Source organism: Echeneis naucrates, chromosome 23, assembly GCF_900963305.1.
Source record: "Echeneis naucrates chromosome 23, fEcheNa1.1, whole genome shotgun sequence".
NCBI lineage: Eukaryota > Metazoa > Chordata > Actinopteri > Carangiformes > Echeneidae > Echeneis > Echeneis naucrates.
Genome location: NC_042533.1, coordinates 4,535,269 through 4,558,790, shown reverse-complemented (window position 1 = coordinate 4,558,790; position 23,522 = coordinate 4,535,269). Strand labels below are relative to the sequence as shown.

The window sequence follows — 23,522 nt, the reverse complement described above, 5'->3', positions numbered from 1 at the left end:
TGACAAAGAGGTGAACAGAGACACTGACTGACAGGAGAGGGAGGTAGAGCCGAAGATGGGGAGAAAGAGAGCAGAAAAAGGCGAGAAAATCCACCCTCCATGTTCTCGTGTGGGCTATGTATTTCCATTATGCTCGCTCTGACAGCTTTCCAATATCCTCTAACACTCTGTGTATTGTTGCTGATTGGGCTCTGAGCAACAGCCATCTACTAATGCCGCATCAACAAGCATGGCAGCACATTATTGACATGCCCATACAAATGGATGTCAGAGCTTTTCTTTCAGCAGCATATGACTGATGTACAGCTAATGGTTTCAAAAATAAAGCCCAGGTATTAAATATTTGCTTGCCCTTGCCATTTTCATCAATACAGCTGCATGGATTTATTATTGTTAAGGAGCTCAGTATGGCTCTTTATTAAATATTTGTTATCAGTGCAACATCGCCATTATCTTAAGTCAAGGACACACACAGTATCTATTCAAGAGTTTAGCACAACAGGCATTTACGCGCACACACGTTTCCCATGATAAATGCAATCAGTGCTGTCTCAGTTTATCTGCATGGAACCAAACAAACAGCTACACCTTTGCAAATAAGCAAGCCTTATCAGACAGGCCGTGATTGAAATGAAACCCAAGTGAGTGGAGCAGAGGGGTATTTATTTGAACATACACCGTGTTAATGCTGATGGACTGATATGCAGGATGAGCGCCAGCTACATTACAGCATTTCATAATCCCAGCAGCTCAGCCTGCAGCCCAGGGAGAGCTGGATAAATAAATAGAAACTGAGAAGGAGAAAAAACACAAGGTGAAATATTTCTCTCTTTTGTTTTTTCACTCTTGTTCTTGCTCATACATTGATGATACATGTATCAAAAGAATCGTTTTTAGAAATCTATTTTCTTGGCATGAGTCAGATGAGAGATCAATAACACGTGTCTTCAGTAAATAGGCTGTCATGTGATAAGATATTACATGTTATTTAGTGAATTAAAGTGGTGCTGGTTCCCTTTGAACAGAAGATGATTGTTTTGTCCACTTGCAGTCATTCTGCTAAAATAATCTAAATGACTATTTTAGTTGACTATCGACAATAAAAAAAAAAAAAAAAAAAATTTAAAAAGTAAAAAAAAAAAAAAAAAAAAAAGATCTATTTTCCTTTTATTATTGGTTACATTTCTGCAATATCCCCATCTGAGAGACTGATGACTAAACGGTCAGTGCTTTTCAGTTTTAAAAGGCCCAGGTGGAGAAAGAGAAAGGAGTAGAGGGGGATGGAAAGCGGAAAGCTTCAAGAAAGAGATAAAGAAAATAAAGAGCAGTCAAGAAGACTGTGGTTGTGGAAAGTGAATAAAAACAATATGAAAAGTGAATGGAAACAAGACAACAGTTTGAAGAAATGAGGAAGTAAAGAAATAAAAATTTTGGGGGAAGCTACAGCAATTCTTCACATTTGATTAATGATGTGAAATGAATCATGTATTTCTTTAAAAAAGAGATATTAGATCTACTATTATCGCCTCCTGTGAGCTGAGTACCCCTTTTCAATTTTCTATTGCTGTAGCACAAAAGACAATCCCAGAAATGTTTTCCTGTGTCTCCATATCACACCTTATTAAAAAACTCACATACAATCTGCTCTGAGACAGCAATAATCACTCAGCGCTATAGTTTGTTGATTCAAACAAAGATGAATCAGTGCTCTTACTGAACTTTAAATGGAAGCCCAGTGCTGACGGAGCACCATGCTGTAGAAAACATACGATATGATTACTCATAAGGAAACGTCCTATGGCTCAGTGTGGCTGTGTGTTCTGGCAGCAGCGGGGATGGCCGTAGTTTGAGCAAGGATCTTCTCAGAGTAGATTCTCATGGTAGCATATGTTCACAGAGAGCCCATGTTCACATGCTGACCATCAGGAAACATGTGGTTTCATTTTCAAGTCATTTGCCTAGCAACATACAGTACATGCATGGACGTACATTGGAGATGGATACATACTTGCAGTAATACAGCTAGACATTTGGGGACATCTTTGATGTTGCTCACAAAGTTTACAGGGTTCCATCATCGTACCTTTATGACAGCCAGACAGAAGTGTTCAACACACCTATGTGACCGCATACGTGCAGAAAAAACAATATAACACAAATAAAGCAGAGCTATTACAGTCCCAATGTAGTGCAGGTTTTGTGCTGCCTCTTTCCACCTCCTTTAGGAGAACAAAGGGGGACTTTAAAAGGGGAAGGACAACGCACCGGGAGTGAGAAAAAGGAATGGTGTAACCCTCCGTCCCTCTGATGGTGGAAAAGAAAACATTCCTGGGATGTATGTGCAGCACAGGGGGACATACATGACCTAGTCAGCCACCCACACAAGTGCGGAACACACAACATAACCCTTAAATTGACTAGTCCAGAGGCCCCAAACAGAAGGAGCCCAGAGGTTGTGTGCTGGTTCCCACACAAACACACCACATCTGCTACATGTCAGTGGGACCTGCATGATGTCACTGTCCTTCACAAAGACCAAGTCAGGCATCTAAAATAATATTTTCAATCCAACTATGCTCTCCGTGATACAGTACAACCAAAGTGCTTTCAGAGTTTCTCAAAACGATCACTCCTGCTGAGCTCCCTCAATTTGCCCACCTGAAGGCTAAGAGGAGAAGGGAGTCATGAAAAGTAACCTCACTACTTGCTGCTCTGGGACCTGCCATTAACTATTGCCTTGGACTGTGGTATAAATAATGCCTGCAACAGTGTTGCACGTGTTGCTGCAGCTGCCCTCGGGAATCTTAATCATTTTATTTTTCTGAAATCCAGATAGGACCTTGATTTAATGTTTTAAGGAAGAGAAATAATTAAGCTTTCCTACAACTTGAATCAAAGCCCAGCCAAACAAATCTGTCTAATTATTTTCAGTTCCTTTCAGCTCAGTACAGGTAACAATCACCAAGGGACTCCATTAGACTTGAAAGCAAAGTGGTGATCTCAGCTGTCAGCAAAAATAGAGCAAGGGGAAACCTTCCCCTTTTTTCTGAGAGATGGGGAGTCTATTTGTATCATTTCCTGTTAAAGGCTGAAATTTACAAACTCTGGCCTGCAGAACCAAGCCGGCCTTTCTCATATCTTCAGGTACAGATTGAAGGTGAAGCATCACTTTATCAGTCAGTTTGATTGGGAGAGAGCGAGCTGTCAACAAACAGCACCTCAGTCATCCAAACACACATTTGGCCCGGGAAGGAGAGTTTAGACCTTTGGTAAACAAGCAATCTTTCACTATCAATCTCTTTCTCACGGTCTCCCACACAAACACATACATCAACATGCACAGACACTGTGTGATCAGCCTCTCCTCTCAGACAGCTTCCACCTCTCTCAAACACTCACATGCTCCCACAATAAACATAACCAGCTGTGAATGCAAACTACTGGGACCAATTAGGCAGTAAACAGTGGGCTGGAACTGGTTTACCACCGACTAATAACATCCACTCATCTCAAGTAAAACTCTATCGACCTCAGCGTGATACTGGCCCACCTACATACGTCCACGATGACTTTTTCTGTCGATCTCATCCCTTTCACACTGAAGACTACTCACTCCTACATCCTTTCCACAGTCACATGTTGCTTGTCACCTCATGTCCAAAGTTAAGACAAAAGGCTAATTCCTCTCTCTGTGTCTCATGGAAGAAAATAGCAGACAGGCGGAGGCTGTACTGCTCTGGAGTGGACCAATAAAGCTAAGCTGCATACACATCACAGAAATACACACACATACTCAACCTCTCACACGAGTAATGGTGTGCTTAGGCAGAGTAATATCATTGAGAAAGGGGCAATGTACAACCAATGGCTTGCTGCTGTAAGTCTCAATGATGAGTGTGAGCATGTGTACAGCTAAGTATATCACACTGACAAATGTATTCAGACGCTGCTTTCTACTGCTGAAAAGAAAATGCTGAAGCATCATAAACACACAAACATTCAATAAATCTTCCTCTCAGATTTATGTCTACTACCTGAGATAAGATCACCCAGACCAAAAAAAAAAAAAAAAAAAAGCACATACTAAACAAGGTTTTAAACGATTAAGAAATTCAGTGCTCACCAAAAAAACTGACCGAATTGTGATAAAGGCTCAGCTTGCATCATTTTATTTGTTGGGAGAATGTGAAAGACATCTGCTCCACTGAATTTTTATTTGAATACCAAACCAAATACTTAAAACACAGCATTAGACTGTCTATTGAAAACATTCTCAGACTGGAAAATTATGCCTTAAAAGTCTCACCTCCCCATACAGAAACAGCAGAGAGAAGCTGCTTCTCCTCAGTTTGCTACGGTAAATGTAAGAATTGTTATAAATCAATACAGAAAAGAGATCCAGGATTGAATATTTTGCAACTGAAAAAGTCAACAAGTTTTTTTTCCCCCTCCCCTTTTCCATTTGGACTGTGCAAGACACACACACGTGACTTGTCTGAGGCCAGCATCTATATACAACACCTTCTCAATCAGCAGCTTCCTCTGTGTGTGTGTGTGTGTGTGTGTGTGTGTGTGTTCACTCTGCTTGCACAGCAGCCCACTCAGCTCTACAAATTATTGACAGTGTAAAAAAGAAAATTACTTGTGTTCACTTGCTGCTGACAAACCTCTTCATTTTAGGGGCATTGGACACCATTTATCACATTAACAATTAGGCTTTAGTGACTTTAAGAGGGAAATGATTTGGCTAATGCTGACAGAGAAAAATGCGCATATTAGGCAGAGTAAATAACGTTCCAATAACCTGGGGGGTCTATTACTCCACCACCATCAGGGTCTGCTATATTAAAAAAGACATCCTAAGGATTAACATTTCAGCCAACATTTCTGATTAAACACCTTGTGTCCATCTTAAAAACAAGTGGTTCAGTGAGCCGTGACATCATCAATATGCTGCTAGCAGAGACAGAGAGACAAAGAGTGAGGCGGGAGGAGAAGGTCATTTTTTCTGATGAGGAATGACAGCAGTGGCAGGCTCCGTGCTCCCAGAGCTGAAACGCTCACATGCCTATCAGAAAATGATCAGTGGGAGCTCTAAAGCATCAGCTCTATTGGACAGGGGCCACAAAAAAAAAAAAAAAAAAAAATTTGCCATGTCATCACTGGTTGAAATTCCCTGAGAAGAATAACAGAAACTTAACTGTGATTCAGTGCAAGAGTTCTTTCTTAAGATGGAATGGTTTAAAAAAATAAATAAATAAATAAAAACACACAGTGACTGTCTTTCTTTTAGCCACAACTGAGGGAGTGGGAGTTCAGAAGTCCACAGTTACATAAACAAAGGTTTGATTTACAAACTGTATGTTTTTAGTATAATTGGAACACCAGTTCCGGTATTTGTCCACAGATTAAAATGTACTTTCAAAGACCTCTGTCAGATAGCTGTTTGTGTGTCAAAAGGCAGAAGCCCTATGATCATGGGCTAAAACTTTATGCCTCTTTCGTGTGTGTATTTTTGTAAAAAAAAAATATGATGGACGAAGTCAAGGACATCTGAGCAGATGTAAAATATTTCTTAGGACAGATCATTAAAAAAAAAATGAATTATTGCCTCAGGCGGGACTGATAAGACACAAAACACCATTCTTATAGAATGTACAGCATAAGAAGGTGTTGGATGATGAAGACGACATTGTGTTTACCTGTTGGTTGACCCGGCAGTGCGAGGGTCCATGATGAACGAGGATGCGGACGATCTCCACGTCTCCTCTCCATGCAGCCAGGTGTAGTGGGAAGCAACCTTTGCTGTCTGCCACATTTGTGGATGCCTCAAACTGAAGCAGCTTTAGCACAACGTCCCTGGAAAGGCAGATACAAACATCATTAGGTCAACAAACTGAGAGGGAGAGAAGTGGGGTTAGGTACAAAATCTTTATTTGTCATATTTCTAAGAAGGAACTAAAACTAACGAATTCTAATATCACAATGAACATGTTTTTGTTCCCTGGACCTTTATATTTTGACTATTAGCTTGAAATGAAAGGTATAAATTGATGAACAATGATTTTCCCTGATTAATGATTGTTCTTCTGGCTTTCCCTTTAGGAACCTTGTGACCTGTTGGTTGGCACCGCCTCACAGACCCTATTTAAAGCAGACTTTGGTCACTGAGGGATTTACACTAGCCCGTAGGAGAGTGAGCCTTATCCCTTTCAGGCTGAGGGGCAAAGGAAAGAAGAAGTTCAAGCAGAAATAATTAAGGACAGAATACAAATACTTCCATGTTATTAGTAGGTAGGCAGGTGGGGAAAGAGGCAGAGTACTTTAGTTGAGTGAGTTCTATCCCTGTAATTCAGTAATCCCCATTACACAAATAGACAAAGACATATCACAGAGCTAGGGTTTGTGCTCAAAATCCATTTAGCTGCTACCCAGTTGTAATGTCAGTAATACTGTTTCATTTTAGGAAGCCTTCAGCTGAAGTTGTTACCTCTGTCTGAAGATAAAAGGTGAATTGCTTCATTTGCATTTGAAATGTCAGGGGGAGAAACAGAGGAGAGAGAAGGGCAAACCCTCTTCCAGGAGCAGAGGTGAAAGGACCATGGAGGATCCTTAATCAACTGCTTTGTTAATTTCAATAATAAATTATATTTTCACAGAATTCACTCTGTTTAAGTTGCAGTTCAGCATCAGAATCACATGGGGAGGATCTTATGGTCAGGCAGGGTGACTTGATTAAAAAAATAATCTCAATAATTCAAACTCATCCTGAATAACAAATCCCCAAATACAAAGCTGCCTGTTCCCAAGTGCTTTCTGTCTTTATCTTAATTACCAGTTCTCTTTTCACATTTCCACCTAGATGTTAAATCACTCCTCTGCAGCTTTTAGTTGCCGGCTTAATTTTCCCTCTGAGGTTGCATTTTTCTCCTCTCAACTTGATCTGAAGGAGGAAATCCACATAATTGCCCCCAAAATACAGCACTAATCCTTCGGTTCCGTCAAACTGTGATAGCAGTCGGGTTTGCAGCTAATATACAACGTGTGATGGATTTCTCAGCAGGTCTGAGCGAAGAACAGCAGCTGCACTGTCGTCCCATATAGACACACAAGTTTTTTTAACTGATTCCCAAAACACCCATGTTGCGATTTTAGTGTTTTGGGGCATCCATTGCCAAAGAATGATAGTGTGCCATAGCCCAAGAAAAGCACCACACAGTTTTAAAGTGATTATGTGAAAAATGTAACTTCAAGATTATATTATTTCATTCACCTCAGGAGATGTGGTTAAAACTTGATTAATTCAGAAATGCAGTGCCAACAGTTTAAATACAAGAAAATTTGATTTTCACGGGAATAATTGCCATTTGCTCACTCTGATGAACCTACTCGGGTTTTATAAAGGATTACATCAAATTAATGTTCAGATTGGTCTATTGTTCTTGCTTACATTTTGAGTTGCCAAGAAACCTAGCCTGTATGGTGCCTCTGCAAACCAAAATCCAAAGTGTTCACGCAAACAAATATCCCCAATTACTCCCAATAATATATAAAGTGCCTTCTGAGAGAATTGAGCATTTTACCAGGAACATTAAGCAACAAGGCAGCAACATGAAATGTAGCATTAGCATAAATTTGAACAAACCTGAGAAGCTGCCGCTTTTGTAGCGTGTTTCTAATAACTCGGGAAAACAGAAGCTGCTCTCGCTGCTCTTTGGCTGATTCCAAATACCTACCCAATTAACCCCATTTACCCCATTTACCCCCCCAGCACCAGGCTACAAGAGCTAAGGACTGGAATCTGACGCCGTCCGTTACGTCATCGCGTACGCTGCGCTCACGCATACGTAACACTCGAGCGCGAGCCGTTCACCTGCGCAGAAACGTTTTCCAGACCGGAAGAGGAAGTACTCTTCGTTTGTGCGTCCATCGGCGGCGGCTTAGAGAAATTACCATTAGTACTGGTAGTTTTTACTGCAAAAACCTATTTTTGATCCTGTGAGGATAACCTTTTGTCTTTGTTGTTTTAAACTTGTGACGTTGTGTGTTTATCTGCGCAACAGGAGGGGAAAAAAATAAACTAGATTCCTCCAAATGATATAGCAGCTTTCTGCCGTGTGTTAGCCGAACAAAAGATTAGTTCAAAAATGTTTCCAAAAGGTTATAATTTTCTTTATGACTTTGTTATAAAGACACAAATTATAATTACTTTCTCTCTCTCTCGCCTTTTCTTTGCTGCTACCTTGGTGGCAGAATGGCTAGCTACATTTACTGTTACCCTTTTAAAAGAAATAGCTTTTAATTTTTACAAATCTGTCCTTGACAAAATGGTAAATAAGACCAGTGTACCTCAACAGAAAGGTCTAACATTTCATCATAAAGCCGGATCTCCAGCTGCACTATGGGGTCTTAACAGAGTTAGCTCAGTGTCATTCTGTCTGACCCTCAATTTCTCTGTTTCCCAGCTGCCGTGCTGTTTTCCAGCTGTTAAAGTGGGAAAAAAGCACTAAAATCCCACTGTGATCAATCTGCGCAGGGACAAAGAGCAAGACAATACTTTTGACAGCAAAACGTTGAACACGTATCATTGAGTAGGTAACAAAATTGTCAGATATAAAAATATAAAGCCAGAGAGAACTGACCAGAATGCAGAAGGAAAGTCTAATACTTTGTACATTCACAGAAAATGGATGAATGTGTTGTGTGAAGGGAATACATGATTTCCTAATCAAAATGTTTATACATCAATTAAGATTGAAAACAATGATTAGATGCCATGATAAAACAAACACATGCACATTCAGTTGAACTGACTGACGTACCTGTGTCCATTGAGTGAAGCGTGGTGTAAAGGTGTATATCCTGAGCTGTCTGTGCAATTGACGTTCAGGCCCTTCCACATGCTGTGAAGAAACACATAGTTCGTCAGATGGAGATTGGGGCCTTTTTCCAGTTGTACAGTAGCGTGGAAGATTTGTTTGCATTTTTTGTATCTTATTACACACTTTTTATACACTCACAAATTTGTTTATTTTACCAAACGTAAGAAGTATGATTTTTCATTTGCACTTAAACCACAACTGTTAGTCTCATATCATCATACTGTACTGACAAAGACAAAGTGATGAAAGTCAACCCTTATCCTCACAAAGGCTGAGCATGCAAGTAAAAGCACACAAAATAAAATACATCATCACAGCCTTGGGGTGTAACAGACACATTTACAACACACTCATACAGCTCAGGGTTTTTCCAGAGCTATAATTATATGACCTCTCTTTTTCACATGAACTCCTCTGAGCACGTCAGAGAAAAGTACTAATTAACTGAATTCCAGTCTGAGCTCTGGGCTGAAAAGCTGAATCACATAACTTCTACAAGCAACTGAATTACCATTTTTTCTTAAAGACGACCGAATACCATCATTTCTCACATGAGATGCAAAGACTAAAAATGTGTGTCTCACAGTATCTTTTACTAAAATACACTACGCTGCACTGAAGAATATTGAGTCCCCCCAATGTGAGCTATGAGGGTTTTCACACAGGCTACTGCTTTTTTTAATGTGCATTTATTTCTATTTTAAGCACTGGAGTCTATTTAATTGCCAGAAATATGTATGTGATCACAACCTCACCCAAGGCTCTCCTTTTCATTGATTTTGGAATTGCTTAAACTTCAATAAGTCATTTTAATTTCTTTACACTGGATATTCTTTTTATTTCATAAGCTGAATCCTTCTTCAGCTTCTGTTCAGGACATAGAGTTTGTGCCATTTATAACTAAGAAATGCAATTTTTCATTTTAAGAATAAATTTGATCATTGAGTTTTGCACATTGATGCTGGAAATTTCAACTTTTACTATATGAGGGCCTAAATTGGAATAATTTACTCAGTATTTCCTTTTGTCATGAACTGTGTTTTGCTTTTAGGAAATGGGCAGATTCTGACTAACTTAAACCAGGAACAAGTTTAACTGATTGTATTTAACACGTCTGCTGTTTATGTTTGGACGCCTTGATAACACCTCTGATGCAACAGCTCTGCCTTTTCAGCAGATGTTAAACAGGAACTCCTTATTTCTACAGAACTCTTCTTTGTACTTTCTGCATAAAATACGAACACAAAGTTTATTTCTGTAATTCATTAATTCAGTTATCAAAAGAAAATTTCCGCCATATTCATGTCAGGGTTGAAATTTCAGAAATCTCCTTTTAAAATAAGAACTTATCTTTATCTTTTCAATGTTGTTAGCAGTCATTTATCATAAATCAAAAGAAACTGCCGAAATTAAACAGAATTATCTCATTAATGGCTCAATCTGTTGCTTGTCATTGTGAAAAATAAAAATATTATCTTTTTTCTGAGAGTTAGGTGGGATTCAATAAACTTAGTGTGGAATAAAGAGTGGGTTCAGGGGCAGACTCAGGATTAGACTAGTTCAGTACAAGATCCAAGCAAGTGATGGCCAGTAAAGAGTTTTAAAGGGGTTAGTGGGTGTATTTTTTTGGACAGCACAAGCCAAGCTATTTCAACCTTCCTCTGTTTTTCACCTAAGTTAATGCGTCCATGTCCAAATAAACACAAAAAAATGGAATCAATAGTTCCAGCAAGAAAACAAAGTATCATATTTCTCATCGATGTTCTTAAAAATAAACAAACCATTTTCAAAGACATTCTCAAACTCAAGTCATGTTTGTTCATTCAACCATGATAATGCCCTCCAATTTCAGTTGATACCATTTTCAGCACGCCTTTTGACATATTATCATTGCGCAACCATATATGCATTAATGGAGTGTTACAGCTTCAAGATAAAAATGTGACTACGGGAGTAACGTTTAAGTGTTGGTTTTGTAGAAGGTTCAGAGTTTGAACCCTACGCCTGGGGTTTCTCTGTGTGGAGTTCGCTGCTTTCCCTGTACTTCCCTCCAGGTACTCTGGCTCCCTGCCACAGTCTAAACACATGCACATTGAGTTAATTGGTTGCTTTAAATTGCCCGTTGGCGGGAGTATGAGCTGCTCATTTGTCTCAATGAATCAGACTGTGATAAAGTGCCGATGAGCGTGTATCCTGATCTCACCCAAAATCAGCTGGTAAAGGCTACAGGATCCTCACAACCCAGATACGTAATGGGTGGAAGGATGTTAGTCTCACCTGTACACACCCGTGTCGAAGTTTAATATTCTTTTTTTATACCGCATCTCCTGGCTCAGGTTTTTTAAATCATCCACAAGCAGCTGCTTTCAGTAAGATTGTGTAAGTAACATGAATTTCCTTAGCTTTCCATCACGTACTGTATTTCTTTTAAAGAAGAATAAACATTCCCACTTTGAAACAATCATTGAACTGTAATTGTACTATTTAAGGGAGTTTTATCAAATATGTTCCATTTGTGCTGAGTGTTTTGTTGTTAAATACCTAATTAATCTCATAAAGCTACACAAGTTGTCCCATATGCTCCCCTAAGCCGTTATCTAATAGCTGTTTATTGAACAAACCCATGCTTGAACAAACACACACACTCGCATGTATGTGCACCAGTGCTGTTACCTTCAAACATCTACGCACCATTTCATTAAAACTTTCTGCACAAAGAGGCTTTCATGTGAGCAGCCCAAACACAATCCACCTCTCCCACACATCCGCAAACACAGCACATTAATGCACAGCCACAGCAGTCAAAGCCTGAGTCATAACCTTCATAAAAGCCTGTACAAACAAATATATCTGGCCGCTTTGTGAGGGACTGTGTTAAGGCTGTTCACAGCGTGTGTGAGCTTCACTGTGAAGGCCAGAGCTGAACAAGATGTTGTGTTTACAGCACTTTCCCATATCATAGACTACACAATTATGTATGTGTTGTGCTGTGAATGATTGCTTCAGGAGCAAAATGACGTTTTCACCGTTGTACCATGGGCTGAAAGTGAGCACACATATCCTCAGGTTCTGTGGTGTACCTGCTGACCCTTTTCCTTATCACAGCTATCCTGTTCTGTTCTACAATGATCTCCTATGAATTCAAGCACGCAACTTGGTAATGTATCACATCTACATTGTTGTTTCTGCTCTCTCTAAGAGCATAAAGCCAGCCAGCAGAGTTGAAATAGAATTAGTAGGTAACTTGAGATTAGATAATAGAGGAGTCGTGCTGCTGCAGGAATGCAGACTCTTGGATTAGTCAAAGACAACGACAACGTCCAACACAATTAACCTCACAAGTCGCAGCAATACAGAGGAAAATTCTGATTAGGAAAGCCGTATTCAACTTCATTGTCAGTGTGTGCTTGGACTACTGCTGCTGCTATCCCTCGGATGTACTTTCAAGTTTTATTCAAGTATTATTTTTCACTCGAATCAATCTTTACATTTTCCTCCTAGTCTCCCGTGCTGACGTGAAAACGCTCTCTTCTGTATTATTTAAGCTGTGAGAAATAAAGAGGTCAAACGTCACAGAGGGCTCCCCAGCAGGCAGAGCAGCACTGCCCTCTGTTTGAACCCATCTTCAGTTACAGTCGGACAGTTTCTTCACTTTTACCTCCCTTTACTGTGGCACAGCACACTGAAGACTACACCGACATAACACTATGTTGTAAGAGCAAAAAAGAGCAGCCTTTCTGGTTGCAGCTAACAAAGGTAGCAAAGGACTTTGTGGTGTAAAATAAAAAAATGTACTTCATTTTAAGCAACAGTGATTTTATCACTAGCACTTGCACTTATAGATAATTTCTTTACTTTCATTCTTAACATGCATGACAATATGGCAGGAAGCAGAAAGCCTTTAAAGTGAAAACTGATATGGCCTTTCACTGATTGACAGACCCAGGCAAAAAAATAAATCATACAATAGGACGTTGACACTCTTTTATATAACCCATTTTGAAAAAAGATCACATAAAGTTGTTTGTTGCATGTTGTTGCACATTGAACAAGATGTGTATTTTTTCAAAAGAGGACATGCAAATCATTTTGGACACAAACATTTCATTCAGTATTTGAAAATGAAATGAAAGCATTCATTTAATTGTCCTCACCATGGATAATAAAGTTGCAGCAAAGTTCAGGACACTTCAAAGCAGAGCACTTTGTTCAAAGGAAAAGAGACAAAGAAACTGGAAAAGAACTTCGTAGTCCTTAAAACGATTTCTTTTTTTTTCACTGGAAGGGAAGCTGACAACCTGTCAAAATTACCACCACCTAATGATAATAAAATCAAAGGCTTAAATTCCACTGAAATGGATGTCGCAAAACAGCAATAACTTCACAGGAAATCATAAAGAGAATCAATATGAAACTAGGTATGATTTCTATCAGAGCAGATAACATCAGACAGGAAGTCATTTCATAAAATGTTTTGAGCAAGAAACTGAATAGATACCTGCTGATGAAGAGCAGTGTTGTGAGAGCACATATTGATATGACCAGCAGAATGACAACACACACATGCGCACACTGAGACACACACAGACATGCTTATACTTTTCTTTGGCGCTGGCCTTTGATGTTTAAATCCTGACTCTTATGGAGACAGTCCTTCCCCCATGATGCTTTGTGGCATGAATATACTGCTCTGCATGTTAAGTGCATTTGAGTGGGTGTATGGATAAAGTCAATGTATCTGTGTGTGTGGAACGCTGTGTGTTGTCATAGGTGTGTTCAGCTCTACCACAGAGACAATTATCATGCAAGCTGTGTTGAACCTCTCAAAAGGCCAATGAAATTGTGCAGAGAAGTGAGAATCAGATGACATTTTCTTACTCCCTCTATCTTTTTAATTCTTTCACCGTTTCCTTCTTTTCTGTTCTCAGCTTCTACCACATAATCTGTGAAAAAGTACAAAATATCACAAATTTATAGATACACAGAGCTGCGGAGAGCAAAGGGAGAAGAAACAACGGAGTTTATATGTTAGCAGGTTGCTTAGTCATGAGTGTAGCTTTTGAGATATAGCTTTTGTTTGTTTTTACATGAATGAAAAAGACAAATGATCATTTTAAAATTTAGTAATTTAAAGTTGCTCTGCGTTGGTTTTGACAGCTAGTGGAGCTTCGGAGCCCAAACCCTGTCAGAATGAACTCTGACGACATTACATTTTTTTAACACCTCCAGAAACAACAGACATTATAAAACTGTCTTCCCCTCACTAGGTCATCCTTCTGATAAGAGAACTTACTTGCAAAATCAGAGGAAAGTAGCCTTAAAAGAGACCTCTATACATATTTCTGCAAATTTCTAGGATGTCCCTGAGTGCCCTTTTTCTTAATAAATGAATTAAATATGAAAACAATAAAATCTATTCAGATAGCTTAAAAACAAATCAACTGAATTAAGAACAATTAGGTTGTTTTATCTGTATTGCAATAAATAAACCAGTATCATCGAGTTATGTCATCCTTGTGAATGTGTTAGTCAGGCTTTTTGATGAACAGCAATCTCATTTTCACTTCTTATTCCCATGACATCATGAAGAAAACCCCATTCCCCCCCAACAGCTCCACTAGCAATCTTTCAGTGCTTCCTTCTCCTGCCTTCTCACGTTCTTCACAGATGTCACTTTACAGCTCTATTGCTGCACCAATTATGGTGACGGGTAAATCCACAGAACGGTTCATACAGGGAGAAAAAGTCAAAACAAGTCCCACTATGCAAGGAAAAATAAATAGGTACGTTTATTTGTGGGCTTGTGACCATGAAAGAGTTATCATTACTACATTTAGATATTTGCTGGATATTTCAATATAACAAAAAAATATAGATTTTTTTTTTCTTCCAATGTTGGAACACACATGAAAACAATCCAGTAACAGACAGGGTGGAGTTCCAGCTATTCTGTGATCTCGCTCTACTCATCGGGAAATCTCATAAAATTGCTTCATGTTTTTTTGCATCTTAAACAAAATTGCAGCTCCACTCTACAAAACTCATCATTAGCAATTTTGTTCATCTGAATGGGCTGTACGGTGGTATCCTCCAGCATGGGAGCACATCCAAGATGCAAATTAGATCTATTTCTGCTGAAAAACAGAAAACACACTGAATGAACGGAGCTTCCTTTTCTGGATGTCTTTGTGAGGGTCATTCCAGCTAACAATCCTCAAAATAGAGTTTAAGTGTTTGGGGAAAGACACAATTGGCAAATTATGATGGACTGTTAAAGTGGAAAACTGGATGTGGAAAGGCTCCACTAGATTCAGCTGAACTGTGGAGGCCTTCACAGAGACATGTCAGTGAGTCTGGACAAACCAAAAACAGGCGTTCTGACAAACTGGTCACAGACCGAAAGGACAAAGCATTTCTTCAGTTCCACAGTTTTCTCCTTGTTTGTTTATCTGAAGGGATATTTACAGAAATTACATTACAAATCATCACCAAAGCAAATGAACATTAAAACCCAAATACCAAAGTAGGCTGTCGGCAGAGAATAAATGCAGCAGATTGATTACATTGAACTTAAAGGACTAGCTAACCTAATAGGAATGAGCTTTCCTAACATGCTACTCGCTGTAACCCTCTTTTTAACCTTTCATTCAAAGAGCACATCTCAAATTGTCAGACTTCTCCTTTTCAGCTCAGTATTTATCAGCTTCACAAACTGATTGATACAACACAATGATGGTGACACATTGGCTTGTTAAAAAAAAATCTTCGCACAGATATCTGTGGAGACTGCTCAAATATGCCGAAAGGCTGTTCACTGTATAAGTGAATGAAAATAAACATGCAGAGTGTGAATGAATGAATGAATGAATGCATATCCAGGAGGGCCAGTCAGTCAGTGACAAATGCCCTCAAAGGAACAAACATCAGCTGACACGTTCAATAGGTGAAGAGGCCACTACTCTCATCACAGGAAGTAATTAATCTTTGGGTCAAACTGTCCTCTGCTGCACAACAGAACATGGGGGGCTTTCTGTGGGGGTGCAGGGGGGTTAAACACACACACATGTGTAGAGGCTGACCCCTCTCTCTTCATACACATGCACCAATAATTAAAACAAGACACATGTAATCAATAGCTGCAGCCCTCCCCATTGGGATTTGGAGAGTCTATTGATGAAGTGTGAACATTGATCATTTGGTTGTCCTGTGGGCTCGTTACTTGGCTGCATAGACAGAGCTTCGGGAAATACACAACAAATGGATTCAAATATGTCCAGGAAGTGAGGTGTTGAGAACATGATGGGACCGGTTTGGGATCTGAATCCAGGTTGGGGGCAATCAGAATAGAGAAGCTAAAGTAATCGGTGTCCTAGTTATCCCTCTACACACTGTAGGGGAGATTAATGCCGGCATTATTAGGATGAAAAAGTGTCAAGTATGAAGGTGAGAAGCAGCAAGAGAAAAATTCAATGCCCAAAAATTTGGAATATGCAGGACAACAGAGGTGTATAGAAAAACAAAATGGAAAAGAAAGATGCAGTTACAGGGTTAGACAACCAGATGATACTCGCCTCTGAAGACACTTTCCATTTAAACTCACAAAGCTTCATCAGAACAACTCGCCTATTCCAAGTCTTGAACAATTTGGCAGTTTGTCTCTCAGTCCACCTCCTTAAATAGAGATGGAAACATCTCTCCTCAATCCTGGCCTGACTCCTCATACTCAGCACAAGGACACTGGAATACAAACTCCACTTCAAACTGGCAGGTTTTGCTTCCAAGCAGCTCAAAGTTTTGCAGGGATTTTATATGAAAACACCCCTGTGACTTCTCTAAAATTTTAGATTTTTTTTTAATCATTTATTTTTTTTAAGAGGAGCATGGCTAGATGCCTATAAATACGCTGAGACCCAAGAGTGCTACTTAATTTCTAACCTTTTGCCAAAGGCAACTTCTGATGAAATACTGTAAAAGCGGCCCTGATATGAGCACCCACATGTGAATAACTGCTAAGGCTGAAAAACTTTTCACTTCAATAGAAACTGCTATCTTGGCAAATAATCAGGGTTTGTTTTTTTTTTTTTTTGACTTTCAAAATTTGTTATCTTAGCAAAATCTGTACATGATGATAATGGCAGAAATACCTAAGATATGTTAGAAGTATAGAAGTAGTAAGGCCATTCAAAACGCCCCGTTCAGAGATCTTGGTCACAATTGAAATTATATGGAGATTTAAGTAGCATCATGTTTGACGATTTGCTAATTCTGCGTGACGACAACTGACAGTAATCCTGAGACTTCAAAATAAAACTTTCTTCCACTAGTACTTTCTGCTGTCTGAGCATTTAATCCAGAAATACAAGCCTCAGGTTTAAATCTATAAAATTCTATTCAATTCATCTCAAAATTATAAGACCAATTGTTTAGCCCCAGCTTGTATTATTAAAAGCGATAAAGACAGTAAGATACACAACAGGCACAATCCTGAACACAATACTGGGCAAACTGGTGGATGCAACAAAAGAGACAGCCAGAGAGACATTTGCTCCTGTCTTTTATCAAACTGGGAGAAACCGGGGTGAAGAAATGGCTGTGGCCTGCATCACCACTGCTCCTATTGATTTCCAGTGCAGTCTTTCCAATCAGTCCCAATCTGCAGAGCTGCAAACAATCTGTTAAGTGTGTGTATAAACCGCATGTGTGCCTTCCTAAGGCAATCCTGCTCACAGTAAGTAAGTGACAGAAAGCTTTAGATTTCCACTTAACAGCAGCCAGCCACAAATCCATCTGGCCCAGCATCGATCCAGCCCAGATCTGTAACACCAGGGATGGGAAATGTCCCTATCTAAATGGGATAACTAATCTATAGAGTGGATGGTGGGAGTCAATGCATTTTTGCTGTACATCTACTGAGTAGAACTCCAGTGAAGGTCTTGGGATCCATGCACTGTCTTGACCTTTGAGACGTGATCAAACAAAACACATTTTCATAGCAGTGTAGATCACACAACAAGGAAACAGCCATTTTGATTAAAAAATAATAATAATAATTATGCACGAGAAAAAGTATCAGGCTGAATATTTGCTAGTTTCAGCCACTGAAATCAGAAGATGAAACTATTTTCACCTTGAGTTCTAAATTGTGGTATTTTTTTCCCATTTTACAGACCAGTGAAATTAAAACTTTTCTCAATCAGGTCAAAATACTGTCATAAAAGCAGCTGAGAGTTTTCCAGGTAAGAGGCCGGGGAGAGGTCATGTTTGGTTTAATCAGTCATTAAAATATTTCTCATGTGATTAATCAATCACTTCTGCTCTTCTACATGTCTCATGTGACAGCTGCCGGGTAGCATCAAGGGGGATCGGTTGCATTTGTTGCGCTGATATTTTCAGATTTTGACCAATAACCTTCCATCCCACTCATGTTTCCTCATCTCCAGTTCCCCAGCCAGAGGTTTTCTCAGAATATACAAGAAACAATTATTCAGAAAACTGTCAGACCAGCTGTCTGCATCTGTTCGCAGGGAGAAATATTTACTCTGTTCATGATAATTCACTCATAGCACTGAGGTCAGTTCAACTCGGCAAATGTATTTTACTCTGAGCTGATTTTCTCCAAGCTGGCAAATATGGAGATTCTCTGAATCACTTTAGGCTAAATATCATCTGGCAACTCATCAGGTTAGTTAGAGCCACACCAAGTCAATCTTCATTATCCACTCTGCCATGAGGAAATTAGCCCTGCGGGCGTGGTGAAAATCATGATAAAACAATATCAGTGTGAGAGTCATTACGATGAAAAGCAGGGAAGGCACTGGAAGTAAAGTGTTTACTTCTGTGCAGCTCTCAGAGGCGCACAACAGAAACAAAGAAACAGCTCCAACTAAACATTTACTTTACTGCTCAGTGTCCGTGTTACACATAGGAACATCTCTGAACTGTGTCTCTGCTGATCAGAGATCTGTTGTGTGCATCTGTCCTGTGAAGGTGGTGTGTTTGTCTATGTTTACATGTGTATGTGTGTCTGTGTTTGTGTGTACAGCATCAGGGCAGCAGCAGAGAGCCATGGCCATATACGGTATACCAGGAGGCTCTGGTTTATCCAGAGACTTCTCCAAGTTTCTGTCTCGCTCCTTCAGTTTTACAAATTTCTAAACAATCGGTGACCACCTGCAATGATGTCACACAAGGCATAAAAGTCAGTTGTGTTGTTGAGTTGTGTTTGGAAAATCTTTCAGCACAGGATTTAAAATTTGTGACTGATTAAAATTAGCTTTTTTTTTTTTTTTTTGCCGTGTACAGTTTCAACTTAGTATTCAGTACCAATGTTAATTACATTGGCTTTGTTTGGAGGGAAATGTAGACATTAAAACAGAAAACACACTTAACTCATCCACGCATAGCCACCTGAATAGATGCACACCATTTACAAGCCTGTAATGGATCAGGCAGGCAAACTTCCACATTTGCACATCTGTCTGCAGTGTGTTTCACCATGGCAACCAGTCTGCCTTACAGCCGTCCTGGGATGAATTCATGACAGCTGCTACCGAGAGCCTTGCATGTTCAGTGTGTGAACAGCTGACCTGGTTATATTTTTATTAAAATTTTTTTGGGGGGGTATTTTTTACAAGGAAAGAGATTTTTCACGTCTGACAAATCCTGTGCTGGACATCTGTGTCTCCTTATGGCATGCAAGTACTTTTTCTCCCCTCTGCGAGTGTAATGGGCCTGTCAGCAGGCCTGCCGCATCCCATTTAGCTGCTCTCACCACAGGCTCTCACATCTGCTGTGGCAAGACCGCGCAGGTAAACACAATTCAAGCCGACACTGAGATGCAAAGATCAGAGTAGATTTGCAGAATATCCTTGGGAAAAGAAATTATTTAGGGAAAAATCTTATAGGCTTCCAGTTTGTGTGTCATTCTGGTAAAACCTTTATTATGTGGAAGAACTGCGGCATTAAATGATGTGTCAGGGGCAGGGAAAATACTTTCACTTCACAGTTACTTGTCAAAAACTGTAAAAAAAATATTGTGACAAAGCTGAAAAAACGGTTGCTTCCATAGTTCCATAGTTTTGGACACAAACCATTTTTGCAGCAATCACATAATAAGAAATACTGTAAATGTTTAAATGTGAGTGTATAGAGAGATTATCAGAAATGTGCCAAGTCAAGTACATGTTGTCAAAAGCACAAAGAAGAAGAAATATAAATCTATAAATCCTTTCCCCTGGTCTCAATTACTATACACATTTAAGGAGTGACTTGAGTCAGCTAATAACTTCTGTTTCCCTAATAAGTGTCCACATAAATGTTAGTGCGGTTGTTGGTGTTAAAAACGTGCTTTTCTGCTGGCTCTAAAACAGAGACAGAGTAAGTCCCTGTGCTGGTACAGTAACTGGGCAGCTCCTCAAATATCACCGGGCACTCGTCCCACTGTTATGACGTGAGTTTGTATAAAACAGTTTGAAGTGTTGAGCTGTGTGAAAAATAAACCCCCTCTGTTCAAAAGGCTGGAGAATAAAAAGCTTTTAAGGGACATTAACCTAAATTGTGGCTTTTTATCAACATATATAAACAGTTGACAAATTGCAACTGCAGTTAAATATTTGTGCTCAAACTCAGAACCAGAGCTGCTCACTAAAAATTTTACCTATTCTGAATGCGTTTCATTGAATAGTTAGTAAGTGTATATATCTGGGGCCAGAAAAAGGAAAAAAAGTCATTATATGGAGACATTCCTGTTGATTCATTGAGAATTCGTTGGTATTGATCAACAACCCAGTTTACACCCTGTAATTACTAAATACTTTCTCTGCACAGTGGGAAAGTGCAAACCTGATGCGGCAGGATTCACTGTTGCTGACTCTTTTCCAAATAGTGTTTTCCTTTTAGTGTGAAAGGGCACAAAAACAAGTCTGTTAGATTTTCGTATTACAGATATTCTCTGCCTCTGATGCTCTATAATGAGGTGAAATGAAACTTGGATGATCCCCAAAGTGGGAACTGGGGGATCAATATCCGAAAGTCGCTGCAGAGCTGAATCTATAGGTCAGCGGGTCATCAACATGTTTTTTGCACAGCTTTCTATGCGCTGTGAAGCAAAATCATTTGTTTAGAAGATACAAGAATACGCTGGCATTTTGGGAGATAATTTTTTTTAGGAAACGTAAACTGCAGCCTGAAGTGGTTAGCTTAGCTTAGCATAACGAATGGGAGCAAAGGGAAGTAGCTAACATCGCAAGGGCCCTCACATCAGTTTCACTAAAATGCATTGATCAGTGTAGTCAGTTTCTTTTTTAACAGTTTGACAAAGCTATCTCTTTCTCCTGTATCGTATGCTAAGCTAGGATAACTGTCTCCCAGTTTCAAGTTCATACTGTCCAGATAAAAGATTGAAATAAGATCTGTTACAGCAGCAGCTGAGGCTCGAGAAATGCTTTAACAAACCGCAACAATCCCTCAGACTGGAAAAATAAACACGCAACTACTACACATGAACTTCGTTTCACTTGAGACACAATGCAGAGATTTATATTCAGGCTCTGAAAATATGCTGACTCATAAGTGAAGTGCTGGTGCAGCTGGTACATTCTCAGGTTGTAGTTGAGCCCAGATTCATTACATTGGCGACTTCACTGATTCTGACAGCTCATTATTTAAACCTCATTTGTGTATAAATATGTGTGTCCTGCTGATCCTGATACCGTTGATGCATCTTTCACGATCTGTCTGCTTCTATCTCAGTCACGTTCTTGCCTTCTCCATCTGTTGCTCTCTAACTTGAAACAAAACTATACAATCTCTTTCACAAGTTTTTCTTTTTTCCCCATCTCAGTTGCAATTCCTCTTAGCCAATCACACACACACACACACACACACACACACGCACAAAAGTACACACACAGATGCACATGCTGCCAAGTTGTGTTCACACACAGCTGCATGCAATTATCCACCACAAGAAGGTATTTTAACCACGGTCCGCGTAATTCATCAGATCTATCAAAATAGCTTGTCCATGAATGTCTAACGACCTGCCAAGTGTGTGTCTGCATGTGAGTGTGCGTACATACATGCAGCAAGTGACATCCTGCAGCACCAGAGCTCTGAAAAATCGGCATCAATCGTCACCTCAGACTGTCCTGGATCTTGTGAATTTTTGGCAACCTGTTTGCACAAACAGCTGCGAATGTGTAGTCTGTTCTAACTTTGAATCATTTACGACACTAATTCCACATTATTTGACTGTTAAGTAGACGCACTTCTTTAACTGTTATTAGTGACTCATTAAAAATGCAAGATGCCAAATCAAATCAAGTGTAATGACTAGTTTGGTTATTCAGTGAGGTCAGTTCTTTTTTTTTTAATAACAAGTCCCTACAAAGGAAAGAAATATAAAACCTTCAATTCTTTAAATCATCTGCACAGGCCGCATTGAAAACTGCTTTTGAAATCAGAGCTCCCAACAGCACTGAAGAGCAAGAAGCTCATTCAATCTTGAAGGTTATTGCATGAGAGGCAATTAATTTGCCCCAATTATGCTTCCAGAAACAAACGTGCAGCGGCTTTCAGGAGCACATCAGCTGCAGCTCAGACGCTCAGCTATCCATACAAATCATCTGGAAAGAACATCTTGATTGCTGCATCACTTAACATATGTGGGAACCTGATGAAGGTCGATGGGATAAATTCATATGTGAGTGTCTGCGTTGCCCCTTATTTGTTGCTTTTCTCCGTTTTGTCCTTGAACATGCACAGAAACGCGCACACAGGGGAGGTAGGTTCATCTTTCCTCTGCACCTCGGGCCATTTCCCAGGTGATAAACAGCTCAGAGCGCAAATGACAGCCAGAATAGTTGAACAGTGATTCTGTCTTGTTTCTTCTAAGACTAAAATTTGTTTTTGTAACGTGGGAATTTGTTATTTCTGTATTCAACCCCGTGATTATATATTTTAACAAAATATAAATAATAGATGTACACGTTATAGAGAAACAAGCAAAAAGCAAGAAACATAATGAGAGGAAATAAATCAGAATCAGCACTTTGCTATTGTAGGCCACCAGCATACTGGTACAAGTGTGAATTATTGAGCTCTGATTGTCTGGTTGATTAGTCAGTTGATTATTAGACAGGCTATGATTAGCTGATTTAGAGTTGGTGGAATCAAAAGCAAATAAAAAATGCATGAGGACGTGGGATGAAGAATAAATCAACGTAAATCTGCCTAATTAAAAATGAATAAAGACCATTTTCTGTTTAACTATATTTGTACTTGCTGCCAACAAGATCTTTTGGCGGTATCATCTTCTTGCAGCATGTCAGGTATATGTCCAAGATAATTGTTGCAAGATCCTTTCAGAAAAAAAAAAAAAAAGAAAACACGAGCAAGATCAACCACGATTTCCCTCCAGCAGCAGAGTATCAGTGTGTTTCCGCTTCTGTTAGGGAGTGATAAAAACAAAACAACAACAACAAAAAAAGTGAAGCAAATAGAAATCCGTCCAGGTTTGTGAGTCTGTGGAGGACGACTGTATTTCCCAGGCATGCCGCAACACATATTTGGTTATTTAAAGCTACAGCTTTACGGCTCATCTCTACTCACCGAAGTGAGGCCGGGATGCAAACCTCGCTG

The 23,522-nt window shown here is 39.5% G+C and overlaps 1 protein-coding gene across 2 annotated transcripts in view; it reads right to left on the bottom strand.

Annotated features, from left to right (window-relative positions):
• Nucleotides 1–23,522, bottom strand: part of anks1b (ankyrin repeat and sterile alpha motif domain containing 1B) — a 164,032-nt gene that overhangs the window by 112,812 nt on the left and 27,698 nt on the right. For both annotated transcript variants that reach the window (XM_029494747.1, XM_029494748.1), the window contains exons 2-3: nucleotides 8,823–8,903; nucleotides 5,703–5,859 (exon numbers count right to left, since the gene is read on the bottom strand). In XM_029494747.1, coding sequence (XP_029350607.1) covers nucleotides 5,703–5,859; nucleotides 8,823–8,903 — 238 coding nt within the window. The remainder of the gene's footprint in view (nucleotides 1–5,702; nucleotides 5,860–8,822; nucleotides 8,904–23,522) is intronic.